This window comes from Vitis riparia, chromosome 4 (assembly GCF_004353265.1).
Source record: "Vitis riparia cultivar Riparia Gloire de Montpellier isolate 1030 chromosome 4, EGFV_Vit.rip_1.0, whole genome shotgun sequence".
Classification (NCBI taxonomy): Eukaryota; Viridiplantae; Streptophyta; class Magnoliopsida; order Vitales; family Vitaceae; genus Vitis; species Vitis riparia.
Genome location: NC_048434.1, coordinates 8,112,784 through 8,138,104, shown reverse-complemented (window position 1 = coordinate 8,138,104; position 25,321 = coordinate 8,112,784). Strand labels below are relative to the sequence as shown.

The window sequence follows — 25,321 nt, the reverse complement described above, 5'->3', positions numbered from 1 at the left end:
TCATAAGAAAATAATTTTTTATATATAATTTTTTTTCATTTTCTTAGTTTTTTTTTTTAAATCAAACATGGTCTTACTCTATATTTGGTTTTTTTTTTAAAATTGAAAAAAAAAATGTGAGAAAAAGAAAATATGGAAGAAAAGTAGAAGGAAAAAAAGGAAAAAAAAAAAGATTTAAACCTAATAAATTATATTTATATATTTTTTAAAAATTTATTTCACTTATATTTTATTTTTTATAATGATTAAATAATTTAAAATACATAATTTTAAAATTAATTTTATCTTTATTCCCTATCTTTGGTGATAAATTTAAAAAAAAATTCACCTTTTTTAATTTTTTTTTCAACCACTTTGAAATTATTTGTAGTTGAATAGAATTCATAAAGGCCATTTGTTCGTTTCTCCCTTTCGAGAAGAAGTGGGGCGAGAAAATGATGATACTCACATGTGGTGAAGAGAAGAAATTGTAATTGAGCAACAAGCAGAACTGCAATTCCCTTTTTCTTCTACTTTTATGAGCATCATGGGCAAAGTCGCGGGATACCTTCATTTTGCTTTCTTAAGAAGCAAGTCTTTGAAAAATATTGAGCTTCATTTCTTTGAAATTTTGTAGTAAATAATAAATATAGCTCCTTCCAAAGAGGAGAACTTGATGGTCGGTAAAGGACTTGACTGAAAAATAGCGTTGAATAGCTTTATAACTTGTCCTCTTTAATTAAATATCATCTTTTCAAAAAAGGCTTATCCTTTTTTTTTTTTTTCCCCCCGGACCATGGAATGTAATATTTGTTCAAGACTTCAAAAAGAGCTAACAGGCAAGCGCATATGAAAGGAAACCAACGATATAGTCAAACAGCAGTCCGACGCTCGCCGGATGTTTCTAATAACATAGGCTCTCAGCTACAATGTGTGTTGCATAGTCGCATAGACGATAAGCAAGTTGAAGCAGCGTCAAAATGTCATTGTGTGAGGGATATCTCCACAGTTGTCCCAAGGCCTTTAATTTCAATTTTTCTCATTTATAATTTAAGGTAAAGGGGAACATACTTGTAGATTATTAATAAGCTTATAGCTTTCCTTAGATAGCTGAAATCAGAGGGTTCTAGCAAAACGAAAGATGGACCGAAAAGGGTTGAGTGTGATACAGTACACGGGAGCATTCCTCTAGGAGTAGATAGCCAGCTAAGTCCGCTACGGATCTATCTGGAACAATTAAGACGGGTGAGCCCCGCACCTCCCCCAACTATTATACGAAAAGCCAAACAGTCAAGCACGGCTCACGTGGGCTCCACTCCTGCCCATTTTCTAACTCTCCCAAATCCATTTATATGGCTAAGACTTCTCCACGTGTCACCCCCTTACTCGTCCCTCTTCAGATATCCTCTCCCCCACTAGATAACCCTTCCACGCTAGATACCAAATTTCCTCATCCCAATTATCATTTCAGTGAGACTGCGGAAAATACTGGGAGCACTGTAGTGGAGACATGGTTGTCGAAGTGGAAAGTTGGAGGATGGCGTCCAAGCTCTGCGACTCCTGTAAATCGGCCCCGGCCACTCTCTTCTGCCGTGCCGACTCCGCCTTTCTGTGCGTGGCCTGTGACTCCAAGGTCCATGCGGCCAACAAGCTCGCCTCTCGCCACGCGCGGGTGTGGATGTGCGAGGTCTGCGAGCAGGCTCCTGCCCATGTCACGTGCAAGGCCGACGCCGCCGCTCTCTGCGTCACATGCGACCGCGATATCCACTCCGCCAACCCTCTCGCTCGCCGCCACGAGCGAGTTCCGGTCGTGCCGTTCTACGACTCTGCCGCTGCTGCTGCTAAGTCCAACGCCGTCAACCTTCTAGTTGACGACCGTTATTACTCCGATCCCGACGGCGATGCTAGCCGCGAAGAGGCCGAGGCCGCTTCCTGGTTGCTCCCGAACCCAAACCCTAAGCTCGCTGAGAGTTCAGATCTGAATTCGAGCCATTACATGTTCTCTGACATAGATCCGTATCTGGATCTGGATTATCCGTCGATGGATCCAAAGCTTCAATCGCAGCAGCAGCAGCAAAGTTCGGGAACTGATGGAGTTGTTCCAGTACAGAACAAGAGTGTTCAAGCTCCATTGGTGAACGACAACTGCTTTGACATGGATTTCTCAGGCTCCAAGTCCTTCTACAACGGACAATCTCTCAGCCAAAGTGTAAGTATCGTTTCTCAAGCTCTCAATTTGTTTACCGGTCGGTTTGGTTAACTAGAAAACTCGACGAAAATGCAAGAAAAAATTTGAGATGCTGACCATGGTACTTTGAACTTTTAGTGTGTTTTTTCATTCCGTTTCTAAATGTTTTCCGAGAATGAAGTGAAAAAAAGGTGCAGATGGTTTTTTTTTTTGTTTAATCTGCAAAATTTGATTGCTCCCCTTTTCTTACGCTTTCTGAAGGATATCGTTTGGCTGTTGAGAAAATTGAAGATGAAAAAAAAGAAGAGAAATCTTACATAAAAATCTAAAATTTAAATATTAATAACGCTCTGCCTCATCTCCAGGTATCGTCCTCCTCTTTAGAAGTGGGAGTCGTGCCAGATGGTAACGCCATGGTTGATGTAACAAACCCTTTCGGTAGATCGATGAACACCGGATCCGAATCAGCTAATCAAACTGCTCAAATTTCATCAGGAATAGATCGAGAAGCTAGGGTTTTGAGGTACAGAGAGAAGAGAAAGAACAGAAAGTTCGAGAAAACGATCCGATACGCATCACGAAAAGCCTACGCCGAAACGAGACCGAGAATCAAGGGAAGGTTCGCGAAGCGATCGGAGATCGGAGTCGATTACAGCTCGTCTGGAGCACTGACCGCCGACTCAGGATACGGCGTCGTTCCATCGTTTTGATGGGCCATGTACCAATATGCTAATCGCTTTTTATTGTTGTTATTTCTTCTCGCTCTTCCTTTTTGCAGAGCAATTATGCTGTGTTGTTCTTGTGTACGAATGTTTTTGTATATACTAAGTGACGATGTTTGATCGACGACATGGTAGCCGTCGATTTGTTCCAAGTTATGTGATTTTTTGGCCTTTTGATGGAGCTGTGGAGCAGAAGAGTTCTTCATCCGTTTCAGATTGTGAAGCTTTCGTCCACTGTTTTGTCGGTGTGAGATCAGAATCTGAGAGGCCATTGGTGCATGTGATTCCATTAATTAGTGGTTAATGATTTAAATATAGAATTAACTAGTTTTATATTAGATTGACTTCTTAAGTCTTAAATTAGATTGTTGCTAAGAGCTTTTTCCTGAAAGGCCATAAAAGTACTTTTTCTGTTGGATTTCTTTTAAGGGCAAATTATATTTACGATAAATAGTGCCCCTCATCCCTTAAATGCATTTGTCTCACTTGTATCTAAAGTCTCATAAAAGTCTCTTCTCACACACCCGTTCATACGTGTGTGTGTGTAAGATATATTTAGATAAAGGCAGAGGTGGTGTTTGGTTTTTTTGGATTTTTGTTTAAAATAATTTATTTTCACAGGTCGTTTGTTTTTTTTATTTTTTTTATGACTTGTTATAAATTTTTTACTAAATAAAAAAAAATTAAAATATATAATTTTTTTTAAATAGAAAAAGTAATATATTGATTTTTATTTTTATTTTTTAATACTTAATAGAAATAAAATATTATAAAAATAAACAATCTAATATCTAACATAATTAAGTCTTAAAGTTTTATTTAGAATTAAGTAAATAAACAAATATCATCTTAATTTTATCAAAATGACTTTTTCTAGAGTTCCAAAAATACTTATCTTATTTATACTAATAAAGCATTTACTAATATCCTTCTTAGGAATAGAAAAGCATATCCTTTTGTAGGAATAGAAAAAGGGTCGAATGGTTATCTACATCCATGAATGGATTATGAACTATTTATCATCTTAGAAAAAACTTATAATTTGAATTTTTTATATAATTGCTAATACACCTGAGTTATACATAATATAGGTGATATAGATTTTAATGCTCAAATAAAAATTAGTGCAATCAAGGATAAAATGAGGAATAAAATATTATAATTAATAAATTTATTAAAGAAAAACTTATTTTGTTATATCATGTCATGTTTTCAAGGAGTTTATCTTAACAGTTACAACGATTTTTATATGGATTTAAAGAATTTAGACCTATATAGTATAATCGCCTTTCTGAAAACTTAATAAAATAAGGGTATGTGAATAACCTAATATGTTCATGCATTTTCATTAATAAATTAGAATTGGACTTGCAATTATTGTAGCATATGTAGGGATGGCAACATTAAATTAATTTAATTTTTATTTTACTAATTTTAATATATAGATAATAATAAAATATTTTTTTAATAAAATAAGTTATAAAAAATATAATAATTTAATTATTTATAAAATATATTTATTTTAATGTAATTAAATTTTTTTGAAATTTTTTTTAAAAAAAGTTAAGTGGGATGGGATGGAGCAGGTATGAGAAATTCTCATACCCATCCCCCCATTCAATTTTTTAAATGGGACAAAGAGGAGAATTATTTTGAATAAATGGGGCAGAGTTGGGATGGGGGTGACCCCTCCCGAACCCACCCCATTGTCATCCCTAAGTATATATTAATGATTTAAATCTTATTAGAACTCTTGAAGAGCTCATGAGAAAAATAAATTATTTGAAAAAAGAATTTGAGATAAAAGATTTTAGAAAACCAGATATTTAAGAAAATTTTGAAGTGTTTTCATATGAATAAAGCACATTCTTTATGTATTTATAATGGATCACTTGAAGTGAAAAATGACTCATTTCATCTTCACAAAAACGGTGAAGAATTACTTGCTCCTAAAGTATCATATCTTAGTGTTGTTGGTGCATTTATGTATCTTGTCAATTGTACATGGTCAGATATTATTTTTAATATCGATTTTTTTTAAAGATATAGTTTCGCTCTAACTCAAAAATGTTAGAATGATATCAAACATATATTGTGCTATCTTTACAAAACTATATATACAAGTCTATTTTATTTTTTTAAAAAAATCAAAGCTACAATTGTTTGGATATGTAGATGCAAGATACCTTTCAACTTATTTACTTACAAGGAACCTATGACTTGTATTTTCTGTACAACTCTTAATATACCCAAGTCATGTACAATGTAAGAGATGTGAGTTGAATACTTAAATTAATATCAATACACCAAAAGGATAGTAAGGAGACATTTAAGTCTAATTTTGTTACATTATATCTTGCTTTTAGGGACTCAATCTCAGCATTTACATCTAGAAAAACCTAGGAATATAATATATGCACCTTACGAGATCCAGAGCCAGGGAATAGAGTAATCTAGATTTCCTTACAAATGCCATTACAGTAAGTCATTATATTATGTCTTCATTAAGCCATCACACATTAGGTCCTATGTTAATATTCATTTTTAAGATAAGTAAATAAATGTATTAAATTCTCAATTTTTATAAGCCTATAAAAGGTTTTTGGAAAGAAAAAAAAAAAGAAGACATCCCTAAGCAAGAAATTTTTTTTTCTACTTTTTCTCTAATCCTCTCAATTCTCCTCTATACATTTTTTAGAGTATTTATATATTTCCCTTTATTCTTCTTTATATCTTGCACATAATGTTGGGATTGAGCCCTAGAAAACATGACATGGCGTAATATATTGAGATTCATATATAAATTTATTTATCTATGTTTCTTGGTTTTTTATTTATTATCCCATAATGCATTAATTGTTTATTTAAGCATACATGCTCACATCACTTGCATTGCACATGATTTGGTGTATTAGAAGTTGTATAAAAAATCCAAATCATAAGTTCCTTGAAAAGTGATGAATATTCCACCTTCGATTCATGAATTTGGATAATCTATCTGAGATTGTAGTGCACTACCTCCTAATCGGAAGGATGACTTGTTTTGCTCATCGAGATGGTTTTCCCATGGTGAGTGCACTATTGTATGTGATACACATTGAATAAGACCTAAAGTGAATCATGTCATAAGACTATTAATTGTCATGATTCACTAAATTATTATATTGTATGGATTGTCAACCTTGAGAGGATACTGAGCTTGTAGCAAAGTCAACAGAAAGCTTTGACCTATGGTGAGACCATAAGGTGGTCACTTATATATCCCTATGAATTAGGTCACTATTGATGGAAGCTGATGGCAATAGGTATTTTCAATAGAGGCATCATGATATCTCATGAAATTGAGATAGTGTGTTCCTTTGAGTGATTTAAAAGACATGTGATCTAGAAGACTATGACCATAATATTTCTTTTATTGAAAATTTGATATATGCTCCTTAGAAATAGAGTATGTTAATTAATCACATAATAAGTGAGATTTATAACTCAAGGATTGAAAAGGTAAGCTTAATAGGTGATAACACTACCTTATTAGATTACGGACACTAGTTTATGTGGAGTCTGTATGAAGTGGACAGTATGCCAGGAACTCAAGCTTCATTTTGTTGTTATTTACATATGGTGTTGGAGTGCAGTTGATTCTCTATAATGAGATGTTGAATCAACTTCAAAATTGGATTTTGAAGAGCCAATACTCTTAGGTCCCAATGGTCCCCACTATGAGCTCATATACCATGATGACATGGTTTGTGAGGGTTGGATTAAGTCTAGAGCCATTCCAATTGTCCAAGTTTGTCTGCTAACCTTTAGAACAAAACCAAGTTCTTCTATAAATAGTGTTTCAAAGAGGCTATTCCCATGTGAAGTCAAATCTAAGGCAATACCACAATTCCTAGTAAATGCCATCTCCAGCACACATACAATCAGTCTACCATAAAATAAATCTCAACAGCTGATTGAAGAAACTGCAACAAACAACTTCCCAAAAACCTAGCCTGAGCCATTCTCACAAAAGACCAGCAAAATATAGCTTCTAGACATTTTATTTGAATGGCTTGGTTTAACATTGTTGATAATAAATAAACACCTTCCCTAACAATATCCCTTCATCTCCGTCTTGTATCTACTATAGCAATCCAAACATCCACAGTAAAAATGAAGAATACTAATGAATCCCAAAGAAACCGTATAAACAGAAACCCAGAAATCCTCTTCTCGAATCCGCGGATCCATGGCAACATGACAATGAATGGCATCAATTTCAACCTCACAAACAGTTTGAAGAATGAATATTTATCATTAATTTCACCAAAGAACCATAAACCAAGAAGCTGAGGCATTCCATCCCTAACTGCCCATCTCATGAGACTAAACCCAGAGAGCCTCTTCAGTCCCAATCTAGGACCATCCCAAACTGTCCCAATAAATGAAGTTGTCCTCCGCAGATGATCATCAACATGAGAGACGAACACGATGCCAAAGACTCGTGAATACGTAACCAGAAATCCAAGAATTACCCAACCATAAGCTGCAATCAAGAAACACACAAGAAAGAACGACGTCGCGGGATCACGATTGCCCAAATCCATTTCTTTGATGAAGAATGGAAAACCCCCCATTTCCTTTTTATTCTCTGCAACAAACGTCTGGTTCCCCTCATCTCCATCATCATCATTCCCATCTGTAAACAATAAACCCTCACCTTTGAACGAAAACTTCGACCAAACAATCTCCGAAACCCTAATTCCATTATCCTCCACAGAACCCGAAAACCTTAATTTGGGGTCAAAACGTCTTAAACTCAGAAAACTCTAGTTGATTTGAGTCCTCCGACCACCTCTGAAGAGGGTCCGATCATCATACTCATTTCGGCGATATCATGCCAAGAGAGGAGAGCCCAGAGGGAAGGATCGCGGTCGATGAAGGAGGTGAGGATATGGGTACCGTCCTCGACAATAGTGCAGAAGGAGAAGATGAGCAGAGGTGCAGAGGTCGAGCAGCGAAGGTGGAGGCGGAGAAGTGGTCATGGCGTGAGATGGAGTTGCGAGGCGAGTGGATTCTATTTCCGTCTTCTCTGCAAGTGTATATGGGTCCCCCCACCTAGCGGGCTGCTCCTCTTCAGTTGCGACCCCCTCTCCTTGATTGCTCCAAGTGACCTGCAAAATTTAAAAAATAAAATTGAAATAAGAAAATCTTGTAATTGGAAATATAATTAAAATAAATTAGAAAATCAAATCACATGCCAAAAAAAAATATAAGATGCCAATTCATGGAATTAAATAATGTATAAATGAGTGAGTAAATAAACAAATAAATTGATAAGGGTACAAAAATAAATATTAAACGTATGCAATTAGAAAAAATAAAAAAATTAAATTAATGCGACATATCATAACAATTTAAACGTCAAATCTCAAACCCTCAAAAATAAAAAATATTCATTTCATGCAATATATAGTCAAGCCAATACTCATCTTGTCTCGAAAAAATAAAATCAAGGACATGCCTAAATGAACTATGCCAAAAGAAGTGTCCAAGTGACCTATTATGAAAAAGTGCTTAGGTGACCTCGAGTGCAAATTGGAAGGTGTCTAGGTGAATCTAAACGAGCCAAGGGGAACCTAAGTGGGCGTAACTAAGTCTAACCTAAAGTGCACCTAAGTGAAGTCTAATCTAAAATTGAAGGGCAGCCAAAATCGTAATGTGGAACTGGATTAACCCCTCAACCAAAGTTTCCAAAGTGGCTCAGAAAAGATAAGTTACACGAGTAGTAATAGGCCACCAAGGAACTATGTATCCATACAAACTCCCTAGGAATTGGTGTCTATAATCTAATGAGGTAAAAGTTATCATCTTCTCAAAATTACATTTTCAATCCTTGAGTTACAAATTCTTCTATTATATGATCAATTGACAGATTTTTAACTTATAAAGATTTTATGTCAAATTTCATTTAAGGAATTATTACGACCACATATTTTATGATTGCATGTTTTTAGAATTGCCTAAAAGGATAAGTTATTTTAATCCCATGAGATATCATGATATATTTATTGAGAATACTTATTGTCACCCGTCTCTACCAATAGTTACTCAATTTGTAAGAGTATATGACCACTTTTGGACCTTACCCATAGGTCAAAGCTTCTAATTAATTTCAACATAGACTTAATATTCTCACAAAGTTAAGAGACCATACAATATAGTAACTTAATGAATTATGACTACCTAATACCCAATATCATGATTCATCATATGTTATGTCCAATGAGTAATCATATAAACACTAATACACTCACCATGGGAAATATATCCCAATGACTAAGACTATTCATCCCTATAATTAGATGATAGTATACTATACCCTCATATAGATTGCCTAAGTATCATAAATCTTGTAAAGAACCTGTGACTTAGATTTTCTATGCAATTTCTAATGCACTCAAGTCACAATTCAAGTTGAATGCCTAAATCAATATCAATATAAAAAAACCGATAGAAAATGAATAGTCAAATTTAACTTTATTATATCATGTTTTGCTTTTAACAACTTTATCTTAATATATTATACCCTATTATACTTTTTTTAAAACATAATTTATCATTAATAAGCATAAATTATCTTTTTACGGGTTCAATATAAGTGGTTACTATTAATACTAAATATCATGTCATACATGCACAAAACAAATAAAAACTAGATTTTAGATGCCTTATATTTAAGATGGTTACTCGATGACATTTATTCACAATGCAACAAAACAATCATCATGGGAAAACAAATTTGATCAATTATATCTTAATCTTCATACCATACTTAATTTGTCTTTTTCTTTTCCCTTCTCTTTATTCTGAGGTTGCAACAAACAATGCCATTTATTCACATATTTCCTCTAAAGTTTTCAAGACCTGTTCATGTGCCCTCCCTTACAAAATAGATCAATTATGTTATCCATGTCTAGGCAAAGTACCACGTTTAGCATGCTGACCTGACCTATACCCAATAAAATATGTTTGGGTATAAGGGCTCTTGGTGCTTGGGTTATTAGGGCTTGTGAATGAGAGAAGTTAGGTCTTGTTTGGGGTTTTTTTATTGCAAATTTGCTTTGAAGTGGCACATCAATTTCATTTAATTTTTTTTTTCTCAAATTCCAATTCCTTTTAATCAACCTTTTTAAGGGTAGTTAGAATATTATGAAAATATTATACCCTTTTCCCAATTATATAAAAATGCTAATTTTTTAGCTCAATTTTGTAATTATTTTTATTTATTTATTTATTTAACCCTTCAACACAATTGTTTATTTTTCAAGGTAGATTCAAAAAAGAAAAATACCCTTCCTAATGGGAGCCATTAATACCCCTTATATGTGTCATAGAGAAGGCATGACCTAGTAAATAATAGATCCCATCAAAATAAATCAAATTCATCACATAATTATAACCATTCAATCATAATTACAAATTTTAGCCAACTAAGCAAAATATTAAATCTTTTGTAATCAATTAAAGCTTATCTAATCAAGCTAATGTTGAAGATGTTAACAAAAATGGGGGGTCATTTTAGTAGAAGAAATGTCAATTATCTTCTACTTTGGAAAAATAAAAAAATAGAGTAAACTGAAAAAGTATAACAAGTTTAAGACAGGATCTAATCATATAATTTAAAATATTTTTTAAAAAAAAATAATTTTAAATTTCAATTTCATTTAATCAAACTAAGTGGGGAAAATAATTTGGAAAATTAATAAAAGAAATTTAAAATCTTATAGAAGATGGTAAAATGAGAGTATGATAGTGAGATAACATTATAATAAAAATAGCAAAAGACATATGTAAAGAAGTGAGTGACATTATTATTATTACCACCAAGAAATGATATTTTTATAAATATAATGAACAAGAAAGATGCAAATTTTAAAATTAAACAAGGGCAAATAAAAGTCATAATAAAAATAATGATAATGGATCCAACTGTAATTTGTATTGGTTTTGGGTGGTGGCTAAAGCATTTTGAATACTCCCTTTTGGCTTATTCATATAAGCATGCCTTGGGAAGCATGGCGAAGGCTAATGTGGATGGTGGGTCAAGGCTTGGGAAGCAAGGCGAAGGATAATGTGGATGGTGGGTCAAGGCTTGGGAAGCAAGGCAGAGACTAATATATAATTAATTAAACAAAGTAGACACTTCTTACTATATAAATGAGGCACCCTAATGACCATTTCACAATTGTAGATCTCTCTCTCTCTCTCTCCTCTCTCTCTCTCTTCTCTCTCACTTCTCTCTCTCTCTCTCTTTTCTCTCTCTCTCTCTCTCTCACTCAATATAGAAAGAGGACAATGAAGAAGAAAATTTTGGTTTGCTCGTCGTACTTAATGGCAAGATTGCCTTAATGATGCCAACAATTCAATTACTCTGAGTCCTCTTTCTTTTTATATTTTATCTTTTATATATATATATATATATATATATATATATATATATATATATATATATATATATATATATATATATATAATATTTGGTGTTATGCTTTTCTTTCTTCTCATAGTATTTTTTTTTTAAGTGCATATTTTTTTGTATGTAATTGATGTTTTTTTTTTATGGCATTAGATATTGTCAGTTTTGTCAACTTTTGGGCCAATGGGCTTTTAACAAATGCTTTAAGATTTGCTTTTCTAAGTGGGCCCAGTTTCTGCAGGCCTTAATCTTAGGCCTGTTTTGTTGATCCTCTTTGGTTTTGTTATAATTATAATTATCAGAAAGCAAAAGGATTATAGTTAATTAAAATAAATAAGTTGTATTGGTTTTGGGTGGTGGCTAAAGTAGATATCTCTCTCTCTCTCAATATAGAAAGAGGACAATGAAGAAGAAAATTTTGGTTTGCTCGTCGTACTTAATGGCAAGATTGCCTTAATGATGTCAACAATTCAATTACTCTGAGTCCTCTTTCTATTTATATTTTATCTTTTATATATATATATATATATATATATATATATATATATATATATATATATATATATATATATATATATATATTTAATATTTGGTGTTATGCTTTTCTTTCTTCTCATAGTATTTTTTTTAAGTGCATATTTTTTTGTATGTAATTGATGTTTTTTTTTATGGCATTAGATATTGTCAGTTTTGTAAGCTTTTGGGCTAATGGGCTTTTAACAAATCCTTTAAGATTTGCTTTTCTAAGTGGGCCCAGTTTCGGCAGGCCTTAATCTTAGGCCTGTTTTGTTGATCCTCTTTGGTTTTGTTATAATTATAATTATCAGAAAGCAAAAAGATTATAATTAATTAAAATAAATAAGTTGTATTGGTTTTGGGTGGTGGGTAAAGTAGATCTCTCTCTCTCTCTCTCAATATAGAAAGAGGACAATGAAGAAGAAAATTTTGGTTTGCTCGTCGTACTTAATGGCAAGATTGCCTTAATGATGTCAACACAATTCAATTACTCTAAGTCCTCTTTCTATTTATATTTTATCTTTTATATATATATATATATATATATTTAATATTTGGTGTTATGCTTTTCTTTCTTCTCATAGTATTTTTTTTTAAGTGCATATTTTTTTTATGTAATTGATGTTTTTTTTTATGGCATTAGATATTGTCAGTTTGTAAACTTTTGGGCTAATGGGCTTTTAACAAATCCTTTAAGATTTGCTTTTCTAAGTGGGCTCAGTTTTGGCAGGCCTTAATCTTAGGCCTGTTTTGTTGATCCTCTTTGGTTTTGTTATAATTATAATTATCAGAAAGCAAAAGGATTATAATTAATTAAAATAAATAATTGTTATATAAAATTAAATATGTAAAAATTAGTCAGTATCAGAGAAGGGAAGAATTAAGCTTCTGTTTAGCAAGGGTGTGTTTGTTTGAAGTATATATGAAATGATATTAAATTAAATACTTCACAAATAAATTATTTCTCTTTTTCCATAGAAGAAGAAATTATCATTAACTATAAATAATTTTACTCACCAGATTTTTATACATTTTTGGCATAGTTTCAAAACCCAAAATTTTAACAAGTTTTACATATGGATATATATATATATATATATATATATATATATATATATTCTAATATTTAATTTTTAAAATTTTTTTGTTATGATTTATTTTAGTCAAATATGATCAACCAAGAATGATTTCTTTGATTCCTTTGAATTTATTTTGGTGCAAATGAGAGGGTAATTCTAGAATTTAACACATTTGTGTTAAGTTTTCTTCCTAAGTTTGGTTCAAGAAAAGTATTAAGGAAAAGAAAACATTTTTCTCATGCTTAGTTTGACCATAGAAAATATGAAAGAAATTAAATATAATTAAAATTAATTATAAACTTATGTAATTCTAAATAATTTAGTCTTTCTATAAGACTTAAAGAAGTGAAATGAATTTGAAATAACGTATAAAAATGATTTATTTATTTTAAATTTATTTTTTATTGTCTTTCATTTTACTTTTTCTTTTTTTTCTTTTTTCTCTTATATTTTTGTTCAAATTTTTAGACAACCAAAAAAAGAATAGTATGAACCTATTTAACAAATTTTTTCAAAAATATTTTTTTAATTCTCTAAAACAAAAATACAAAAAAAACAACATTTGGCAACCAAAAAACTGTTTTTAGTTTTTTTATTTTTAAAAACAAAAAAATAAGGTATTTTCAAATAATATCTTTTAATTATTTTCAGTTTTTTTAGATTTGTTTTAAAAAAAAATTATAGAAATATGTAGAATGAGTAAAAATAAAGTATTAGATATAAAAATTATTTTTAAAAATATTAAAAACATTTTAGATTCCTAAAAGATTTTTGTTTTAAAAAATATCGTAAAATGGTTTTCGAAATACTTTATTTTTTGATTGTATCCACCTCATTTAGTTTTCTTTAATTTGATAAATACCCTTTTTCAAAAAGACCAAATGGTCCTCTTTTCCATTTCTACCAATAATAAAGTGTGGAACAGTTACAAAGTTTCCTACCATACTAAGGTGCCAAACAAAATTTAATATCAATCATCATATGACTTCTCAATGTTTGGAAACAGTTACTATAGTGGTTTTTCTTTTGGGAGAAATGTGTTTTGGGCCCAGGGGCCCAAAAATTAACATTTGATCCATATAACTTCCATAATTAATGAAAATGATATAAGATATTAAAAGACCAATATATCCTTCAAATTTTTATATATTACCTTTTAAGGATATAAAATAGTGATGGATTAAAATACCTAATGACATTTCACATAAGCTTTTTTTGTCTTTATAGTGATAGTCAATTTTTAAAAATTTTAAAATATGGTTAATGTAGAAAATATAAAAAATAATTAAAAATAAGAGAAAAATATAAATGAAAGGGTAATATAAATTTAAAATAAAAAATGAAAATTAAACTAAAAGATAAATACAAAAAAATAAAAAATATTTAGATGAAAAATCCCAAAATTTTTATCATTGCTTATAATAAGAGCAAAAAGATTCAATATCTTTAAAAATCAAAAACAAAAAAATATTATTGCTTTTTATTTGACATAAAATAGAAATAGAGATTGGAAGAAAAAGAAAAAAAAAAAGTTAGAAACGAGTAATACTTAATAGAGAATAGAAAAGGGAAAAAACACACAAAAAATTTGAAATTCACACTCATTTTGCCTATGTAAGGTTTAAGGGTATTTTAGGGATTAATGAAAGACAATATCATTCATCTTAATTTTTATACCTTGTTTGGGTCTTGGGCTTAAATATGCATGATATATGGACCAAATGTTAATTTTTAGGCCCACTTGAGCCCAAAACACAATTCTCCCTTTTCTTTTTGCTTCATTTTTTTTTCTTCCCCATATTATAATTTTTCAAGTGTTTTTTATCATTTTATAAAGTTCTAATCCTTAAATTGAGAACACGATGCACCTTTAAACCATTTCCATTAAATAAACCAATTAAAAAATTAATTTTTTTGACACTAATTAGTTTGCTCATTTGCTAAGTTATGATCTCGGTTTTTTTATTAATTCAATTAGTAAAATTATCATTGAACCATTTATTATACGAACCAAAAAAAAAAAAATTGACCAAGAGAAATGACAAGTCTCCTTAGGGATCATGATTATCTTTTAACGAAGGAATTGACATTCAAATTGAACTTATTGGTTTATTGGTACCATCGACTTAAATGAAACTTGATGTGATTTTGAAGTAAAATTCTTAGGCAAATAGAGCGATAAAAGCAAAGTGAACAACAAGATGAAATTATCTTGAGAAAGTTTTGCATCTAAAAGTCAAATTTTTACGGAAAAGAATCTCATCAATCCTCAAAATGATCTCACTCTTCCAAATTCACAACTCTGCAACTATTAAACTCTAATTCATCTCAAAATCTAATAATATAACATTTTATATATCATTGATCAAACTATGTCATCAATGAAACAAATCCCAAAGATAAACATCACTAAGGTTTTTAAGCATTAATGATATTTAATCTTAATAAACTTATAAAAAAATTTCTCCTATTGATAATTGAGATGTAAGAATATAGAAAAAATTTCACCATAAGAGATGCAATCCTCCTCTAGGTAAATGAAGGCCTAGCGTGATCTTAAGGAAATCAAGCTTCAAATCTATGTTTGGTAGTCAAAAAGGTGCAAGAAAATGAATTGGAGGGAAAATATAATTTCAAAATGCTCTAAACTATATTCAAAATGTGAGTTCCAAAAATGTTCAAATCCTTCCTCTTCTCTTCTAACTAACCTAACAAACTAGCTTGTATACTAACACCAATGCCATATGACAATATCTTAACATGCCACATTATCTAGTTTTAGTTCAACAAAAAATTACAACATAAAGGAACCAAAATTAAAATCATGCATGTGACTTTTATAAGGATGATCAAAGATTAGTAAAGACAATCAATCTAATTCAAGTCTAACGGCTTGATCACTCTTCAATATGGCAAAAATTATCATAAGCCCGCAAGGATGATTTGATTGTCCTTGTGATTATTTCTTTAGTAAGCAAGAGAATAAGAAGTTTTGTTGTGTAGGATGTTTAGTCTTCTCTCCAACAAACAAAATGATCGTAAGCTCTCAATGACGATCAATCGTCATCATGATCATTATCCTCTAGTAGCCTAACTTCTCTTCTTTGATTTTAGAAATTTACCTTAGGACAATTAATCATCCTCACTTGAACATGTAATCTATGCCCATTTTGAATAATCCTTCTTTCCTTTGCCCTTTTCTTGTTTGGTTTTGATCACTTTACCATCATTCTTTTAACTTGAAATGACATTTATCAACTTTTGTTTCTTTCTTAGACTAGTTTTTTTGCCACATATTGCTTGAAATAAAGTATTAGTCCTTCAAATGGGACCCTATTAATAATTCAAGTTAAAAGCAATTATTTACTCAATTGCATACTCAAAATCTTTTTCTTTTTTTTGGTTATCTTTTGATACCAAAATTGAGCATGAATCACATACATTATTTTTTTTAAAAAAAAAATATAAGAATGAAAATGGAATAATTTTGAGACTTAAGTTGAATAAAAAGCTTGAATGAGGAAAAATAGAGGTTTTTTCTTTCTGTTTTTTTTTTTTTTTTTTTTTTTTGGAAGATACATCTTAAAGAGGAAAGATTTTTATTTTTATTTTTTTTAAAGGGATGATGAAGAAAAAATATTATAAATGAAATGGGTAAAAGGGTGTTTTTTTTTTTTTTTTTGGAATGGTAAGTTTAGGTGTGTGTGTGTGTGTGTGATAAGGGAATGGAAAAGACAAGATGAGTGAAGAAATTGGGTGGATTAGAAAATCCAAAGCTTGGGCGTCAATATAATATGCCTTTTTGCTCTAACAACCTTCTTCCCAATATGCATGGTTTTATTCACGGGTTCAGTGAAACATCAGACAGGTTGCAACTGGAGGGGTTTGAATTATGATTGTGCCTAATCCAACAAAATCGAGAAACATGCCATCCAACTTCACTTTTAACTTGAACACATCTTAAATCTTACTTTTCCAAGCTTGAAATCAGTCGGATTGTTCAAGTTAGATTTGAATGATTAAATTGTATTAATCAAAATCAAGTTGTGCAAGATAGAATTGGATTGAAACCACCCAAAAGATGATTATCCAAATCTGTCCAAACATCGAGTGAGAAACCCACTCAAACTGAATTGCACAGACATTTATCCCTACATACTTATTTAAGAATTGCAAGCGCAATTTGATTGCATCTCTTCCATCGGAATGAGCGCACCACTCTCTACAATGACTAGTATTTCAATTTTTACTAGACAAACTGGGATAAAACACGAAGGCCACTGCCCTAGAAACAATTAAAACTTCATTCATAGTAATTACTAATTACATCACATCCTCATAGAAATGGAACCAACGCAACTCTAGACACACAATTTCCAAAAGATCCACCTCCACCCCCACCACCACTAGTGGCGCCTATTGGATAAGCAATTGAAACAAGTTTGTATCCTAGTGGTGTCAGTCAAGGTCCGGCCCCAAGGTGCCCAGTTGTTGCCTGGTATTTTCATCCTTGAATCCCTTCAAGATAAAGCTGGGGCTCTTTGGTGGTAACTATAATTTCCATGGGCATGGCTCCACACAGCAAGCCAAGTCCATATGGTTACTGCTGAGAAGGGAAACATAGTATTAACTCTTTACAGATTCACACACGTGCGGGTTTCTAGCTACATTCAACATCCAAGTACAGAAGCTAAACTCATACACAGTTCTATTCTAGAGGCTGAAAACATGTAATGCGCATTAGCAGCCTCACGAGTTCCTTTATGTTACTATACTTATACAGTACAACTAACACCACCTTCCTACAACTAACTATTTGAGTTTATTCTTCCCCATTTTCATCAGGTAGGGAACCAAACCCTGGAACGCAACTGGAACTACCAGACAAAGATAAGCTTATGCGGGGCTGGAAAGGGACGAACCCCCTTGGTTGGCCAAGAAACGCACAACAACACATGTAATGTTATCTGCACTGCCTCTCTGATATGCTTCCTGCATCAGCCTCTTTGCTGCCTCCTCTGGGTCTGGGATTGGTTTGATCATTGCGACAGCCTCCTGATAAATGGCGACGTATTAGCTATGAGGAAGACTGTGAAGGCTTGTGTGTGAATATCCACCATCTACCATACAAATGGGCATAAAGAAATAGAGACAAGAAAACAAACCTCATTTGTGACAACATCCCACAGTCCATCACTGGCAAGGATAAGAAACTCGAGGGAGCTGTCAATCTTTTCCTCCTGCAATTTTCAGAAAAATGCCAGTAAATTAATTAGTGCTGATTCTGCAGAAAGTTTTGGAATGAAGGGAGAAAGCAAAGAATGACAGAAATCTAAAGCAACTTCCACATGGTATCAGTACTCATCTATTGTGCCTAGGAGTGCCCTTGGAATAGATTTTAACTGCATAAAATCGCTAGATGCAAATTATGTCAACTAGCTTTACTATCAACACTGGTGTCCAAAAGAAAATATCAACTCTCAGAGCCAGACCTGGATTTCTGGATCAGCAACAACATACTGCTTCAAGAGTCTATCACCAAATGCACGAGAAACAGCAAGAACACCCCCAACCCTCCAAGTTCCTGTAAACGAATTTCAATCATTAGAAGATGCAAGCAATTACCAAATCACTGGAAACTTTGTTCTATGATTAATACTTGGAAAAACCTAACTATTGATGTCCTTACCAGCCCACATCACAAACCCTCCAGCATCCTCAATACGCTGCCGCTCATCAGTTTGGTCTGGCTTGTGATCTCGAGAAACAGCAATGGCTGGAGGAAATTACAAGATGTTTTCATCAGATGATCAAACACTGAAACCAGTGAACACTAGACGAAGCAAATTCTCCATAGAGAAGATCTTTAATTCATCTTTACATAATTGAAAGGCATCATAAGAACGGTGGCATGCATCATCTGTGGTACCATCCTCTGATAGAAGCCTCATTTTGAATAAGTATGCAGAAAACATGTGCAAAAGGTAATTGAATTAGGAAAACCAAAAAATCCAACTTACAAGCTACAACATGAAGACCATAAGAACAGGTTCAATAAGGAGAAAAAAAAAAAGGAAAACTGGTCTCCCTCTCCTCTTACAGCAATAACAATAATGAGTAACGGCAACAATAACAACATAAATAATCAGGCTTTAAATTCTTAACCCTGGTGTCAACAAGTTTGTTTTGTTGTGTTTCTATTTAATCAAGACTATTCTAATGTTTAATATAGCACCAAGTCAATAAGTTAGATGCATGGATGCATAGATGCTACTGTTCCAAGTTAACAAATTAGTTAGAAGTAAAAAATATCTTTTGTCACCATTCTTATATTTGTTCTAGAACTCTGAAAGATGAAAATGATAAGTCTTATAAGTATGATGAAGTAAGAAAAGACACTAGAATAAGGATAATGAATGCAAAGCTTTCTCTGAGCACCACATGAAGTAAAAAAATTTCAACCATATACATTTCCTGGATAGGGCACAAGAGATGGCGGAAAATATCATCACCCAAATTGGGACCATAACAAAAAAACTATGAGGATAATTATTCCCAGATGCAATGAAATTAATCTTATTGAGAAGGTAAAAATTACAAATTCCATGGATAAAAAGCGTAGAAAAGATGTAAAACAAGCTGCATATGTGACAAGGTTCTTACTAAAAAAATTATTAAGATATTACTCTCATTTTTTTACTTGAATAATATAGGTATTCATTGCATAATGGGAATTTTAGAAAAATAAATAAAGGGGCAAAAAAATAAAAAAAGAGAAAAGTATCAAATATAGAAAATGAATTCCTTTATTTGTAAAATCATAGACACCAACATCACATTACAAATCTTGGAAATATGTAAGGGTCATAAAACATCATTCCCAACTTCTAACTAAGCAATATCTACTATAAGACAGCATAGGATATAACATCCAGTAAAAGTCAGTTTGAAAGTCACATAAATGCTCTTCAAGATTCAAAATTACGATAGAAACTCTGATGCACAAAAAAATTTCCAAAAATAAAAATGACACACTAGATCTTACCATTACCACCCCTGCAGATAACAGCTCTGGAGTCCCCAACATTTGCAACCAGCAAACGGTCACCAACAAGGATAGCAGTGGAGGCAGTTGACCCAGCATCTCTATTCTGATTATTTTCTGATTTCAGAAATTCTGAGTCTGTGTGGTTGTATGCATCAGCTGCATGTACCGAGGATAATTTAAGACAGTAGTATTTAGAGTGAACACTTCATACAGGCTATAGAAAGTGACATTACTGGCACAGTCAGGAGACAAACCTATAGCTGATTTTGTATCAGAAATGAACTTTGGATGCCTGATCAAATTACTAAAAAGATTTTGTTTAACATATTCAGCTGCTCGAGCACCTCCATGACCTGAGACAACCATACCACAAGATTAAGCAAGCATTATCTAATATTGACATTGGAAGCTCGATCTATCAAAGCTAAACCCATATTTGCGAGCAGCACATGGCTTTTACAAAGTTGGCAAGAAGAAGATATTTAATTACTTCAAGACAACAATACAGAATCAAAATCCTGCCAACAGAAAACTTGGACAAAATGATGAATTTATAGGTCTAAATTAACCACAAGATAGAGCACAATTCAACTGATCCATGAGAACATAGCCCAACCAAATCAGTCATCAAAAATGGGTTGAGACTAGCAGGATCAGTATGAAGTAGAAGCAATACATGTCCACTAAGATGCCCCAGCTTTGGCCAGATAATAAGCACAATAATAGCATCTGAGTAAGCCTTCCTAAGAATGCAATGTCATGATCACACTTTCATGTAGATCAAAGGTGGGATCTCCATTCAAAAGCAAAGTCAAAACCACCTCAGCACATATACCAGTGTAAATCCCTCATCCCAGGCCAATTCAACCTTTGAGAATGGTTTTTCACTGCAACCAAAAGGGAGCAAATACCCAGATCCACATACAACACTCCCACCTGTATCCCTGTGCTGGAACTTTGAACAGAAAAGAAGGAAAATTTGCCAATCTAATAATACCCCGCAAAAGGTACTGAAATAGAGGGCACAATGAGTATGCAAAGAATTACATGATCTGCCTAGCACATGGATGCAACATACCAACAGAGATACAAGCTACACCAAAGACTGCATGCAGAATCTACCTAGCTATGCTTGAGTGTTGTTGGGGGATGGGTAGAAGAGAGAGAAAGAGAAAGAAAGAGAAAGAAAGAGTACCATCGAAGACTCCAAAAAGGCCAACTATCTCTCCTTCAACACCATCAATTCTTGTCTCATAAAAATCTTCCATTGAAGACCTTTTCCCGGGAGAACTAGCATATCCGTAGCTGAACTTCCCATTATGACTGTTAGACAACATCTCACACTATGTTAGGAAGATCCTGTGCACTCTTATTGTTGTAGATGATATTAGAAAGATAAAACCAAACATTATAAGGTCCTCAAAACTACCAAAGTCCCAATCAGATTGGGATCAACAACATTTTTGGGACCAGTTACACAGTTAAATTGATTAGCACAGTTGACAAGTATGATTATGTTAATCCCAAATAAATAAATAAATAAAATGTTAACAAGATTTCATGAAAGAATTGGGTGATTAGTCCTTCTCATCTTAAACATAATAAAATTAAAAACTATATATATATATATTTTTTTTTTTTTGATAGGTTAAAAACTATATATTGATAATAACGTGTTACAAGAAAATTTAGCATAAACATTCCTGCATCATATTAGCTAGTTGACCAAATAATGGTGGAGGTTAAGATGAAGTTTTTCATTTAGATTAGCTTTGGCCATTTCTTAAATGGTGTGGAATATTTAATATTCAATCTTCCAAAATAATATTATAGGCCAATTTAGTAGGGGACATATGATGAACTTCTCAGTTATAAGTTATATATGAGAATACACTTTCTTTATCACTCACTCTTCCATTGTTCTAATGACTTGTTAGTTTCTTCAAGAATTTTAAGGATTTTCTTACTGCATAAATTTTGCACTCCACAACATTATAACAGAAAATTTTGCAGCATGCACACCAACAACACAAGACTAAATACCATCTAATACACGAAACCACTCACTTGTCCGCTTGACCAAATAGAAAACTTTCAATGAAATCATCCTGATATTTTTGCCATGCATCCATAGAAAATAAAAATTGTATGAAAACCACATCTCATGATAACAAATTTAATTTAATTTTTTTTTTCCACACAAAAGGGCATTGTTTTTTATCACTTTGAAAAAGTTGAGATATTTCAACACCAGAACTCAAGGAAACTTTTGGTTTTAAAGTTACGTTTCGAAGATTACGTCATCGACGCCATATGATTCTTCAATCCACAGCAAGCGACACTACTGGCTGGTCAAAATGCCAAAATGGTACTTTTGTCGGACTTACAGAATTGGATCCTCTGAGCAGTTGAAAGTGGTTTGAACATGTGACAACACGACAAAATGTGATTTAAGCATGAACTTTTCTCATCACACAAACTGATAGGATACTCATATAAATGCACTTAGATCTAATAGTGGACACCGGATTTAATAATACAAAAGTGATTATGAAGTCAAAAATGGTACAAAATAACAGAGAAATATGCATCAAACCTTGCCAAAAAGAGAATTTGTGACATCAATTTTAAATTTTCTTATCAGTGAACCAGAAAAATGAAAAAGCAACCATTTGATAATCAATTTAAAAGAGTTATTAACCACACATGCATGATCACTGATGATATTTCCAAATCATAACTTAGGGGCACATTCCACGTGTCCAAAATCATATCGCCACAATCATGTTACTTATCGATCCATCGAATATTGTAAGATCCTGCAAACAACCAAAATAGATAACTAGTTTTGTTCCCCCAAGGCAATGACCATACGCGCCTAACACGACAAGGTGTGATTTTCCAGCATGAGCATCTCCAGCCATGCAGATTCCCATAATATAAATAGTGGCATGCACTCAGATTACACAGAATAACATATCTAGTAGTAGAAAGGCAAATGTGAAATGAAGAACAGAAGAGAGGTTGATATATGCTGCTCCTCACCAAATATGATATTTTGGGGTAGAACAGTTTACAAAAAAATTAAAAGCAATCAAAACTCTTTTAACTACAGAAAATAATGACCAGAAATGCCAGATAATGTGGTGATAGTACCAGCATTTCATTAATATCACAGAAGAATGTTTTTCAGCAATAGAGAAATTAAATAAATAAACAATAAATAAATAAAAAGCTCATTTTATTCAAAACTTGAATGCTGGAAATACCCATGCTACCGGTGAATGCTGCTAGCCAACAGGTCAGGTTGGAAACATGTGACATTAAAACCTTTAAGGGCACTCGAGACAAGCAATTATCATAAAAGATGTTAAATTCTTAGAACATATCATTTAATAAAAGACTCATCACTTCCTATCTGTCATGCTTTTCTTCTGGTTTGGTTGGACCCATCTAAAAGTGTCATTTGCTAATCTACCAAATTGAGATCTATCACATAATTAAGCATTAAATTAACAATAAATAAACTAAACTAACAAAATTCAAGGTTACATAAACTCATGAGATCAACACACGCAAACCATCAATGCTAACTAAATATACATGAAATAAACAGAATACAATAGGAATACACGTATATGGAAAGAAAGTTAACCTGAGACCGCCACCGCTAACAGGCCCATCATCAACGTGAACTTGACTTGAGGATGACAAAACCGAACTAATATATCCCATATTATTACTTAATTTTTTCTTCTATCTGACTGACAAAAGTAAACAACAACAAAGGTTGAATTTTTTAAATAAATATAAAATTAATCAAGCAAAAGGCCTATTTTCCAACGCCAATGAAGCCCAGCGATCTCAAGATTCATTGCACCATTTCGAATTTTACAAATTATCAAGGATAACCTGCAAAAACAGCACATAAATTTAAAATCCAAGAACACAAATAGAACGTCAAAAAGGAAGATATATAAAAATAATAAAAAACGACAAAAAACACATGTAGAACAACAACAAACGTAAACCTAGAAAACAAACCAAACACAGAAATCGCAAAAGCACCTGAAACAACGAAAATTTCAAATTCAAAAAACAAATTTAAAGCAGATACACAGATCTCATTATTCCAACCACATGCAGACCCCACAACCCTAAAACTTGAAGAAGAAGGTGTGATTATTGAAGAAAAACGCGAAAACGAGCAGATTCAAAGGACTACATGAAAACTCACACCAATTAAAAACACAAAAACATAAAATCTGAAAATAAATAAATGTCAAACTAGATTTGAGAAAAATAAAGGGAGAGATAGAGAGAAAGAGAGAGAAAGTACCTGAAAGAGGAAGAGGAAGAGGAAGGAGGAGGAGGATGGAGGAAATGGCATGAAAGAGAGGAGCTTAAAAGGAGAAAATGACGAAACGAGAAAACGAGCGAGTGGGGGATTCTGTTGTGTGCTCTTTTTTTTTCTTTTTTTCTTTTTGTTTTTGTTTTCAGTTTGGTTTTGGTTTGTTGGCATTGGAAACGAAAGCACCCAAAATAGAAATTCATCTTTCTTCCACTGCCTTCTTCCAATTTTTGCTTAATTTCTTTCAGACCCTTCATTTATCGCCAAATGTTACTTAGAACCCCCTTTTTTTTCTTTTTCTTTTTTCATCATCCTCACATGTCTACCGTACTAACCCAACTGAAATGTCCAAAGTATCATCCTCTTCCCTGTGTCAAATCTAGAAAGTACGTTTGTGTTTTTTTTAAATAATTTTTATTTCTTAAAAACCAAAAACTATTTTTGTAGACTGTAAAACACATTTGATAGCTTATTTTGAAAATATGATATTTTATCCCTGGGATTAATTTAAAAAATAATTAAAAATAAAGCACCATCAAAGTAATTTAAAATATATATATTTTTTAAAATATAAAAAAAAAGATTAGAAACATTTTATGGTTTAAAACAGATGTTTATTTTTTTAAATATCAAACTTTTTTTAGAATTGTTTTCAAAAATATTCTAAATGTTTACATATTTTGGGTACATAAATTTGAAATGAAATCGGGAATAAAAAATGAAAAGAATTATTATTAATAATTTATTTTAATAAACTTTTTAGTATTTTTTTTTTAAATGATGACATTCCTAATTTTTATCAAGCTAATGATGGTTTGGAGGACTAAAAAAAAATATCTTAAGGAGAGGAGGGCTGCAAGTAGATTTAAAAAAAAAAAACTTAAGAAAGGATTGAACTGAAAAAGAAGGGGGGTGGTTTCTTCATACTAAAAATAGGGGGACAGGTGGCGAGAAAAGGGTGAAGAGGCTTTGGAAGA

At 32.3% G+C, this 25,321-nt stretch overlaps 2 protein-coding genes and 1 pseudogene across 2 annotated transcripts; 1 reads left to right on the top strand and 2 right to left on the bottom strand.

The window, feature by feature from the left end:
* Positions 1–1,428: 1,428 nt before the first annotated feature.
* On the top strand, positions 1,429–3,224 carry LOC117912991 (zinc finger protein CONSTANS-LIKE 4). Its single transcript, XM_034827820.1, has 2 exons — positions 1,429–2,188; positions 2,533–3,224. Exons 1-2 carry the CDS (start codon positions 1,490–1,492, stop codon positions 2,875–2,877), a joined length of 1,044 nt encoding a protein of 347 aa, XP_034683711.1. The 5' UTR covers positions 1,429–1,489; the 3' UTR covers positions 2,878–3,224.
* Positions 3,225–6,694: 3,470 nt separating this feature from the next.
* Positions 6,695–7,909, bottom strand: LOC117913205 (annotated as a pseudogene).
* Positions 7,910–17,226: 9,317 nt separating this feature from the next.
* LOC117912883 (probable protein phosphatase 2C 59) lies at positions 17,227–24,488 on the bottom strand. The gene is made up of 9 exons (XM_034827662.1): positions 24,333–24,488; positions 23,649–23,905; positions 21,189–21,316; positions 20,248–20,346; positions 19,991–20,149; positions 18,635–18,721; positions 18,438–18,529; positions 18,111–18,185; positions 17,227–18,000 (listed from the first exon to the last, which is right to left on the bottom strand). The coding sequence occupies exons 2-9, from the start codon at positions 23,726–23,728 to the stop codon at positions 17,842–17,844; spliced, it is 879 nt and encodes a 292-aa protein (XP_034683553.1). The 5' UTR covers positions 23,729–23,905; positions 24,333–24,488; the 3' UTR covers positions 17,227–17,841.
* Between the last annotated feature and the right edge of the window lie 833 nt (positions 24,489–25,321).